At 40.3% G+C, this 11,756-nt stretch overlaps 1 protein-coding gene across 1 annotated transcript in view; it reads left to right on the top strand.

Annotated features, from left to right (window-relative positions):
- Positions 1-11,756, top strand: part of Nup160 (nucleoporin 160) — a 66,948-nt gene that overhangs the window by 24,893 nt on the left and 30,299 nt on the right. The window contains exons 18-22 of the mRNA XM_026787856.1: positions 1,006-1,076; positions 3,605-3,764; positions 4,045-4,114; positions 6,119-6,217; positions 9,238-9,357. Coding sequence (XP_026643657.1) covers positions 1,006-1,076; positions 3,605-3,764; positions 4,045-4,114; positions 6,119-6,217; positions 9,238-9,357 — 520 coding nt within the window. The remainder of the gene's footprint in view (positions 1-1,005; positions 1,077-3,604; positions 3,765-4,044; positions 4,115-6,118; positions 6,218-9,237; positions 9,358-11,756) is intronic.

Raw genomic sequence — 11,756 nt, 5'->3', positions numbered from 1 at the left:
CAGCACCCACATGGTGGATCACTACTGTCTATAATTAACATTTTTATATACTCCATTTTTTAATGGTTGAGGGTAATTTTTCAGAAAGTAATGTTATTTATATATATGTGTGTGTATATATGTATATACTTATGCATACATACACTCACTAACTTTAGTACATATGCATACATACACTGTGTATAATATGGAGAAAAGTTTTATTGATGGCAAAATAAGGTGAAACAGGAAGAGTTAAACCATACACAAAGTGGTTGTTGGAATTGGACTGAACATTACATGCAAAGAAAGAAAAATCCAGTGGTTACAGTGTTTTCCTGTTACTTTCCCTGTTGCTCTGATAAAATAGCTGACAAACATGTCTCAGCTCACAGTTGAAGGGTGAAGGCCTCTATGGCTGCAGGTGCGTGTAGCAGCTGGTCACATGCATTTAGGAAGCAGAGCAGAGCACAGTGAACACGCATTAGTACCCTTTCTCCACGACATACAGTCTAGGACTCGCTGCCTAGGGAATGGTCTTCCCGCATCAACTACACACTCCAGAAAATCCCTCAGACATTCTCTGAGGATCGCATAGATGATCCTTCACGGGTATGCTTGAGTGCTTGCCTCCCAGATAACTAGATTCCTGCCAAGTTGACAGTTAATACTGCCGTTAGTCTATGAGCTTTGTCTCACAAATGACTCTTTGAACAGTCCTTAAATAATCTGTTTTTAAGCTTTTAGTGGATGTTTTTTGGGGTCTTGGTGGGTTTTTTTGTTTTTGTTTTTTTGGTTTGGTTTTTGGAGACAGGGTTTCTCTGTGTCCTACCTGTCCTGGAACTAGCTCTTGTAGACCAGGCTGGCCTCAAACTCACAGAGATCTGCCTGCTTCTGCCTCCTGAGTATGGGGATTTAAGGTGTGTACCACTACCACTTGACTATTAATTTAATCAGCAATGTAAAATAAATGTAGAGATATAATGTTTAACAGTATCTATTAGTTTGTTTTCTCTTTTCTCATAGGGAATCTAATCTGCAACATTTGTCAGTACTGAAATTAACTGATTCTGGTGCCTTGATGGCAAATAAATTGGGTAAGGAGTAGACTATATATTTACTTTTAATTTGGGTGTTTATTGTACATTTTTAAAATGTTCTTTTGTTGTAGAAATGGACTTGTTCTTTGCTTTTTTTTTCTCTTTTTTTCTAATTTTTCTCTCTTTATTTATTGATATTTATTGAGCTCTACATTTTTCTCTGCTTCCCTCCCTACCTCTTTCTTCCCCCTTCAATCCTCCCTGCAAGGTCCCCATGCTCCCAATTTACTCAGGAGATCTTGTCTTTTTATACTTTTTACTTCCCATTTAGATTAGATCTATGTAAGTCTCTCTTAGTATCCTCATTGTTGTCTAAGTTTTCTGGGATTGTGGTTTGTAGGCTGGCTTTCTTTGCTTTATGTTTAAAAACCACCTATGAGTGAGTACATGTGATAATTGTCTCTCTGTGTCTGGGTTACCTCACTCAAAATGTTTTCTAGCTCCATCCATTTTCCTGCAAAATTCAAGATTTTGTTATTTTTTTTTCTCCTGTGTAGTACTTCATTGTGTAAGTGGACCACATTTTTCTTATCCATTCTTTGATCAAGGGGCATTTAGGTTGTTTCCAGGTTCTGGCTGTGACAAACAAAGCTGCTATGAACATAGTTGAGCACATGTCTTTGTAGCATGATTGAGCATCCTTTGGATATATACCCAAAAGTGTTATTACTGGGTCTTGAGGAAGGCTGTTTCCTAATTTTCTGAGAAATCGCCACACTGACATCCAAAGGGTTTGTACCAGCTTGCATTCCCTCCAGCAATGCAGAAGTGTTCCCTTTTCCCTACAACCTCTCCAGCATAAGTTGTCATGAGTGTTTTTGAGTTTGGCCATTCTTACAGGTGTAAGATGGAATCTCAGAGTTGTTTTGATTTGCCTTTCTCTGATGACTAAGGATGTTGAACATTTCCTTAAGTGTCTTTCAGCCATTTTAGATTCCTCTGTTGAGAGTTCTCTGTTTAGGTCTGTACTCCATTTTTTTATTGGATTATGTGATCTTTTGGTATCCAATTTCTTGAGTTCTTTGTATATTTTGGAGCTCAGACCTCTGTCTGATGTGGGGTCAGTGAAGATCTTTTCCCATTCTGTAGGCTGTCATTTTGTCATGTTGACCATGTCCTTTGCTTTACAGAAGCTTTTCAGTTTCAGGAGATCCCATTTATTAATTGTTTCTCTCAGTGTCTGTGCTGCTGGGATTATATTTAAGAAGTGGTCTCCTGTGCCAATGTGTTCAATTGTACTTCCCACTTTCTCTTCTATGAGGTTCAGTGTGGCTGGCTTTATGTTGAGGTCTTTGATCCATTTGGACTTGAGTTTTGTGCATGATGATATATAAGGGTCTATTTTCATTCTTCTACATGTTGATATCCAATTATGCCAGCACCACTTGATGAATATGCTTTCCATTTGATATTGTTTGCTTCTTCATCAAATATCAGGTGTTGGAAGGTGTGTGGGTTGATATCCGGGACTTCTGTTCGGTTCCATTGGTCCTCCTGTCTGTTCTTATGCCAAACCGGGCTGTTTTCAGTACTGTAGCTCTGTAGTAGAGTTTGAAGTCAGGGATTGTGATGCCTCCAGAAGTTCTATTATTGTACAGAATTGTTTTGGCTATCCTGGGTTTTTTGCTTTTCTAAATGTAGTTGATTACCGTTCTTTCGAGGTCTTTGAAGAATTTTGCTGGGAATTTGATGGGCTGTTCTTTGCTTTTATGCATGAGCAACTTATGGCCCGAGACCTGTGGTTATGGCACAGTATCTAGTGGTCTCAGACCAGATGTAAATGAGGGCTGTTGTAGCTGTGTGTGTGGCACAAACACTATTAGGGAGATAGCAAGAGAAACCGTGCTGAGAACCATGCTCTTGCCTTTAGTGGTTCTTTTCTTTTCTTTTCTTTTCTTTTCTTTTCTTTTCTTTTCTTTTCTTTTCTTTTCTTTTCTTTTCTTTTTTATGGTTTTTGGTTTTTCAGGACAGGGTTTCTCTATGTAGCCCGGCTGCCCTGGAACTCACTCTAGCCTGAACGCAGAGATCCACCTGCCTCTGCCTCCCTAGTGCTTGGATTATAGATGTGCACTACCACCGCTGGCGCCTTTAGTATTTCTTTTATTGCTGTTTTGTCCATTGTGTTTTGATACTCCAATGATTAATTCAACAAAATCATCTTAAAATTTTACTGAGTCGTAAATTTACTAAGTGGTTTTTTGTAATCTCAATCAATAATATTTAAAGGGCTCTCACTCATGCTTCAGTACTGTTGTAGAGGATTTGTTTGAGCTAAAATATGGGCTATTTGGGACTATATGTTAAAAGGTTTCTAGACAAATTGCTTAACTATAGTGAGATCATGAAATTCCTTACATGGCTTTTCCATTGCATTTGTGCAGCGTGACACAGTTTGCAAGCTGCTGTTACTGAAATTGCATTGCCTGTTTTAAAATGATCACTGCCCTTTGTTGCTGGCATAAAATGAATTAATATGATCTTGATTAAAAGTTGATATTATAATTACAAGTCTTTTTTTTTTTAAGCGTCCAATCCTCAGACAATTATGGAGTTATTCTTCCACGAAGTTGCAAGAAAACATATTATATCTCATCTCTTCTCTCAACCAAAAGCCCCTTTGAGTCAAACTGGATTGAACTGGCCTGAAATGATTACTGCAATTACCAGTTATTTGTTGCAGCTTTTGTATCCTTTTGCTTGAAAGCCAGGTGACAAGTCTAAATTGTCCCTACAGCATTTATTCTGCCCACATAATAACATTTTCTTCTCTTTCTCAGTGCTGGGGATCAAATCCAGGGCAGCACATCCTTGATAAGTGTTTGAAGACATAGCTATACCTCAAGCCCTAGGGCTTTTCTAGTTTTTCTTTTTAAACTATTTCATTGACTCTTCTGAGTTTGATGCCCATTAATATGTATATTTTGAGTTTCATTCAACCAAGGGAATTCCTTAATGCAGTGATTAGATGGCCTAGCAATCCTGGTTGTCTCTTTCTAGAATGTTTGATGGGAAATTGCCAGTATGTACAATTGCAGGTGAGTTTTGTTGAAGATTTCTTACCATTCTTAAAAAGTAGGTCATTGATAGATTATAGATTATTTATCTGTGAATGTTAACTGCATTTTAATTATACTGATAGCAAGAACTACAAAAATTAACTTTGATTATGCCAAGACATGTTCCAGTGGTCATGAATTTATTATATTCTCTCTCTCTCACCCACTACTTTGCGTATGTTAAGAAAGCGCTCTACTGCAGAGCCTAGGGGCACATCACTTTAATCCCAGCACTAGGAGGCAGAGGCACGTGAATCTCTGTGAGTTTGAGGCCAGCCTGAACTACATAGTGACTTACAGACCACCCAGAGCTACAAAGTGAGACCTTATCTCAAAAGCAAACGAAGAAAAAGAAAAGCTCTGCCACTGAGCTATATCCCTGGACTCTAGGAGAATGACTAAAACAAACAGAATCCCCGTGGGAGTCAGGATTTAGCCTTGCCCGAAGATAACATAGAAGTCACTTAGGCTGTTATAAAGTACAAATGACATCTCTCACAAGGATGAGTTTTATGGCCTAGAAGTAATGAATAAGTTTTTAAGGGGAAAGGGTCTAGGATAATAAAACATAAATTCTGGAAGATATAGGGTGGCTCATCAGACAGAATAAGATCACGAGGTTATTAAACTACATCCATTCCCAGCATTCCAGGAAGAACAGATAAACATCTAGTCCACTGAAGAGATGAGCTTTGCGTTTAACTTTTCTTGCTTCTCCAGTGCTTATCTTTGTGCACAAGGCCTTTTATGCCCTCTACATCCCTGCACGTCTCTATAGCATGTGCTTGTCTGATGCTCATGGACATCAGAAGGCATTGAATCTCCCTCAAACTAGAGTTAACAGATGGTTGTTGAACTACCGTGGGGGTGGTTGGAACTGAACACAGGTCCTCTACAAGAGCAACAAGTGTTCTTAACCACTGAGCCATGTCTCTGGTCATTTGGTTTTAATTCTTTTCTGTAAACAGTAGTTCACAGAGCCATAGCCATGTAGCCTAAGTCTCCTTACTTTTCTGAACTACTCAGAAAAATATGCTTTTGCCCCTAAATCTTCAAAGCATGTTTCCCTAACATTTGGACATCACTTTTTCTCCAAAGCTTTCCTCCTTCCATAGTTGGCCTCCGTGCCAGCTTACCTCAGACAGCATGGCTTTCTCTTTGTCTTTCTATGTTCCTCCTCTAGGCAGCTGCCTGCCCCAGAATTTTTCTTTTAAACCAAAACAAAATTATCTTCAAATCCAAAAAGAAAACTTTTCAATTCTTACTAGGTTCTCTTTATAATGAAACAAACTATTTACATATAAATCCTTTATTATACTGTACTCACGGAATGAGAGAGCACCAAAAATTGTGAGATTACTTAGACATGAAGTGTATGAAATTACTGCTGTGTTTCTGGACTCAACCAGAAGTTGGAGTGAGGGGAGTCCCACTGTGGTGCCCAGGCAGCTCTCATACTCTTTTGCTTTTTCAAGACAGGGTTTCTCTGTGTAATGGCCTTAGCTGTCCTAGAACTAGCTCTTGCAGACCAGGCTGACTTGAACTCACAGAGATCCATTTGCCTCTGCCTCCCAAGTGCTAGGATTAAAGCCATGCACCACCACCACCCAGCTTGGCCTCGTACTCTTGACTGCAAGTGATCTTCCTGTCCCTGACTTGGATTAGTTGTGATTATAGGCATGTGTCACTACCCCATGGTGTCTAGCTTTATATAAAAAGTAATAATTGGATTCATTTTTAATCTCTGGGTATTTCAGAAATAAAGCCTTCTACTGAGCACTTGTTTTCCTCTGAAGAAGTTAGAGTCGACAGTTCTTAAGTGCTAACTCTGAAGAAGTTAGAACTGACAGTTCTTAAGTGCTAACTCTGAAGAAGTTAGAACTGACAGTTCTTAAGTGCTAACTCTGAACAAGTCAGAAAGGACAGTTCTTAAGTGCTGCTTATTTTCTGAGCAGAAAGTTCTTTTATTTTTATACCTTTTAGGATTATATTCAGCTGTTGAATCCCTGGTGTCAAGTCAATGTTGGATCCTGTCGATTTATGCTGGGACGGTGTTACCTGGTTACAGGAGAAGTGCAGAAGGTAAACGACATTGGAGTGGTGAACAGACTAGTGCAAGGAGGACACCTGACTTCCATCTGACTGTGGTACAGGAGGCACAGAGTCTTGTAGGAATGTTAAAGAACACGATTTGTGTGTCAGGATTGGCCAGGATTTGTACTTTGTTAATTAGTGCAGGGAAGTAAGAAGAAAGCATTAAAATTTGTCTGCCCCAGTGCAGATGTCTTTAGGAATTAGTGATGCATTTTTTTTTTCTATGTAAAAGTTCTTTATTGTAGAAGGGTCAGGAGTTTTTATGGGGTTAGGGAAATAAAGCTGCCATAGGAAGCAGGAACATTTCTTGGCTGGTTCTTTTGAAACTGGCGTCTTGTGATTGACTAGGAGTGCGCGTCATTAGTTACTGTGCTTTTGAGTCTCCGACAGGTTATTTTGCCCAATTTTGCTTATTCATTGGGAGTGTGCATGCTGTGGCTTGTGCTTGTATTGCCCTGCCTCAGAGGTGCACACAGAGGTCTGAGGTACCAGCTCCCCCTGGACCTGGAGTTACAGTGGTTCTGAGTTGCCTGGTGTGGGTGTATGAACTGAATTTTGGGCCTCTGCAAGAGCAGCACTAGTGATAGCTTTGGCGCCTGTCCCGGAACTAGCTCTTGTAGACCAGGCTGGCCTCGAACTCCCAGAGACCCGCCTGCCTCTGCTCCCGAGTGCTGGGACTAAAGGCTGTGCCACTACCGCCCGGCCTAGTGATGCATTTTTTAAAAGCTGAATTTACTTAAAGATTCACATAGTTGGAACTAATAGATGTTTCAGGAATAAAGAGTTCACTGTCCTTCCACAGGATCCAGGTTTAATACCCAGTCCATGTCCCAGCCCACAGCCAAGTGTCACTCCAGCACAGACGTACATGCAGGAAAAATATCCATACATAATAAAGTTTAAGGAAAGATTGACCTAGTGAACAATCATGTACCTGTCTCATTCTGTAGTTGCTAACATGCTGCTGTCGTTGCCTTATTACTAATTTATCAGATAAAAACATAAAGATATATTTTTTGAAACTTTTTAAAAAACCCAAATAGACATCTAATTAAAGTTTACATGTATGTGTGAGATACTAGCAATCAAATTCAGAGTCTGACATGCTAGCCCAGTTTCACTGAGCTATGACCAATTCCACCTTTGTTTGTTAATAATAGGAATTTATTCTCTCAAAATAGAAGATGAAGGTATTGAGAGAATTGGCTTAATTCTGATGATATCCCCCCTTTTTTCTTTTCTTTTTTTCTTTAATGACTTATTTATATTTACTTTATGTACATTGGTATTCCACCTATATGTGTGTATGTGTGGCTGGAGCCTCTGGAAGAGTAGACAGTAATCCTAATTGCTGGGTCTTCAGTGTTTATTTGTTTTTTTTCAAGACAGTATTTCTCCGTGTAGCCCAGACTGTCCTAGAACTAGTTCTGTAGACCAGGTTGGCCTCAAACTCACAGAGATCCACCTGCCTCTGCCTCTCAAGTGCTGGAATTAAAGGTGTGTGCCACCACATTTGGGTTTGAGGTTGGCTTTGAACTTGCTGTCCTGGTGCTTTAGCATCCCAGTGTTGGAATTGCAGGCATCTTCTCTATTACATGTCTCGCATGTCTACATTTGTTGTAAGACAGGATTTCCCTATGACTAGCCTAGAATGCACCGTGTAGACCAGACTGACCTTAAACTCACAGCACGTCCCTGCCTCTGCTTCCTGAGTGCTGGAAGTATGAGCCACCCTGCCTGACACCTATTTGCTTTTTTGTTTGGTTTGTGGTTTTTGAGACATGATCTCACCCCAGCTGACCTTGAACTCACTATTATGGATCAGGCTAGCCATGAACTCACAAAAATCCACCTACCTCCACCTCCTGAGTGCTGAAACTTGTTACCACATCTGGCAACAAATGTTTGCTTTGTAATTTAAGGTGCTGGAGAGATGGTTAAGAATACTTGTTACCGGGGCTGGAGATATGGCTCAGCAGTTAAGAGCACTGACTGCTCTTCCAAAGGTCCTGAGTTCAATTCCCAGCAACCACATGGTGGCTCACAACCATCTGTAATGAGATCTGGCGCCCTCTTCTGGCCTGCAGGCATACATGGAGGCAGAATGTCTTTTAAAAAAAGAAAAAAAAAAATTAAAAAAAAAAAAAGAATACTTGTTACCATTGTAAAGGAGCCAAGTTAAATTCCCAGGCTATACACGGTGGCTCATGATCAGTGTAACTCCAATTCCAGGGCATCTGACATCCCTTTCTAATGCACACAAGTGATATACATACGTGCAGGCAAAATATAAATCTTTATATAATATTGACATTTTAAAAAGTGAGAGAGGGAAAGGCAAGATGGCTTATTAGTGGTAAGAACACTTGCTGCCAATCCTGAACCTGAGTTCAGTCCCCGGAGCCCACATAGTGGAAGGAAAAACCATTTCCTGAAAGTTGTCTCTGACCTCTGTGTGTGTGCTGTGGCACATGTGCACACAAAGTAGATGGGAAAAATGGGAAATTTTTAAGAAATATATGAAATGATTTCTCAAAATTTAGGTTTGGCAGCCAGGGATAGTAATGCATACCTTTAATCCCAGAACTTGGAAGGCACAGATAGGCAAATCTCTTGAGTTTGAGACAGCCTGGTTTACATAATGAGTTCCAATACCGCTTGGGCTACAGATAGAGACCCTGTCTCAAGAAAACAAAAACAAAAAAAATAGACAAAGAACATTTAGATTTGACGGAAAATGTGAATGTACTATGGGCTTTTTAAAGGAATTTTGTTTCTGTTTTAGCTTTTTCTAGTACATGTGCCCTGATCTATAGCAACTAGAATTGGAATAAACTTTTTGTTTGTTGAAACAGGGTCTCATTATGTACCCCAAGCTGACTTCACCTGAAAAGATCTTTCTGCCCCTGCCTCAAGACTGTTGAGGTTAGAGATGTGTCCCACTATGCCTGACCTTTGAACAATCTCTTGTAAGCCATTTTGTGTTTTTTTATCCTTTATCTCTTCAGGCTCTGGAATGTTTCTGTCAGGCAGCATCTGAAGTAGGCAAAGAAGAATTCTTAGATCGCTTGATTCGCTCAGAGGATGGGGAGATTGTGTCAACTCCCAAGCTACAGTATTATACTAAGGTACAGTGTCATGGTCTGGTTCTTCTCAGATTGCTCTGTACAGAGTACAGCTGAAATACGTTGTCTCGTTATTCCGTTGTTCCTAGAACGTTCAAGTGAAAACAGAAGCAGACTCGTGGAGAAACCGTGGGTTTCTCTCCTGGAAAGAACCATTGTGTTTGGCAGCATAGGTTTTAACTGGTGCTCTGTCGGTCCGCTTGTCACTCAGTCCAAGGGTCATCTTGGAAGAGTCAAGTATCCCAGCTAGGGGTGGGGTAGGGTAGTGGCACCTTCACCTGTTATTGTTTAGTAGGTTATGTCTACATGACCAAATAGATTTAGCCATGTTGTTGCTTCATGTAAAGAAAACTGTTCTTTATGTGTGTTTTTTGTTTGTTTGTTTTGTTTTGTTTTTTGTTTGTTTGTTTTTAAAACAAGGTTTCTCTGTAGTTTTGGAACCTGTCCTGGAACTAGCTCTTGTAGACCAGGCTGGCCTCGAACTGCCTCACAGAGATCTGTCTGCCTCTGCCTCCTGAGTGCTGGGATTAAAGGCCTGCATCACCGCCTGGCTCACATGTGTTTTTTAAAAATTTACTTCAAATGCTGTGAGTGGCGGCATGCACCTGAAGTTCATGGGAATCTGAGACAGGGGAGTCACTTGGGGATAAACATTCAGCACATGCTTGGAAAATATGAGATTCTATCTTGTTAAAAAAAACAAAAGGTGGAGATGGTGGGGATGTAACTTAGTAGCAGATCCTTTGTCTAGTGTGTAAGTTCCTAAGTGTGAATGCCAGGAGGGAAAAAAACCATGTAAGCACATAAGGTCCAGGTTAAAGACAATATATTAACTGTGAAAGTACAAACATGAGGGAAAGATAAAACTAGCATTTCTACCCTTGATCTTCATCAACTCCATCACAACAGTAGCAGTCTGTAACCACGTCTGTTACGTCGTCCAGAAACAATGGGACTTAATTTTAAACCAAGTAACCCTGGAACCATGCAGTCCCACTTCAAAATAGTACAAAACAATCACAGAGGAATGTAGATTTGTCAAAACTACTTTAGAAAATTTATTATCTATAGACATTTCAATAATAAATATATACTGAAAGATGTACTTATTTAATGAAAGATTTTAAATTATTTTTTAAGCATTAATACTAATAGAAGTAATAGGTGTGGTATATGTATAGGTGTGCTCACCCTTAAAGGGCAAAGGTCAACTCTATATATCTTTTCAGTATCACATTCCATCTTTATTTTATTTTAGATTTTCTTTTAAATCATGCCTGGATGTTAGGTGCACCCTGTGCTGAGTGCCCAGTGCCTGCAGAGCTCTGAAGAGGGTATTAGATCCTCCGGATCTGGCATTATGGTTGGTTGTGAGCCACCATGTCAGTGCTAAAAATCAAACTCCCATCTACAGGAGCGGCAACAAAATGCTCGTAGCCACTGAGCTGTTTCCCCGTCTCCATCTCTTCTTCATTTTTTTTTTTCTTTTTGGTTTTGTTGTTGTTGTTGTTTTGTTTTGTGGGGTTTTTTTGGTTTTTGTTTGTTTGGTTTGGTTTGTGGTTTTTTTTTTTTTTTTGTTTGTTTGTTTGTTTTTTGAGACAGGGTTTCTCTGTGTAACAGCCCTAGTTGTTCTGGAACTAGCTCTTGTAGACCAGGCTGGCCTCGAACTCACAGAGATCCACCTGCCTCTGCCTCCCAAGTGCTGGGACAAAATTTAGGCGTGTGCCACCACCGCCTGGCTATCTCTTCTTAATATGGAGATTTGTTTTTATTTATGTGTCTATGTGTGTGACAGTGTATCACATGTGTGGGTGCTCGTAAAGGCTAGAAAAGGAAGTGTTTCCCTGCTGCTGCAGTTATAAGTTCTAGAAGAGCAGGAAGCTCTCTTAACCCCTAAGCCATATCTCCAGTTCCTCCACCTTATTTTTGATCTCTCACTGAACCTAGAACTGGCCATCTTGGCTTGATTGGCTGGCCATTAGACTTCCTCTCCCACCAGTATCCACCTATTTTTGCCTCCCACCACTGGACTTGCTGTTACGTACTGCCATGCCCTCCCTATCTTTTGTATGAGTGTTTGGGATCCAGATTCAGGTTCTCATACTTGAACATCAACTGCTTTATTGGTGAGTGGGTCATCTCCCCAGCCCTCTATGATCTGGCTGAGATACTCATGTGAGGTCATGTGTAGGATTTTCCATTTAAAGTGACACTGATACTCATCTGCTGTGCAGTGCGTGGACAAGGGAAAGAATTACACTTATACACACACACACACACACACACATGCACGCTGTGGCAGGTGGGAGAGGTGGTCCTGCCCCTCACAGGCTGCAACAGTTTAGTTTTGGGGGCTTAGTCTTATTCTTAGTTATAAACATCCAGCCTTAACTCGGCTTGTT

The sequence above is a fragment of the Microtus ochrogaster genome, assembly GCF_000317375.1.
Source record: "Microtus ochrogaster isolate Prairie Vole_2 chromosome 14 unlocalized genomic scaffold, MicOch1.0 chr14_random_1, whole genome shotgun sequence".
NCBI classification, from domain to species: Eukaryota; Metazoa; Chordata; class Mammalia; order Rodentia; family Cricetidae; genus Microtus; species Microtus ochrogaster.
The sequence above is the reverse complement of the archived record's forward strand: the minus strand, read 5'-3'. Positions and strand labels throughout refer to the sequence as shown.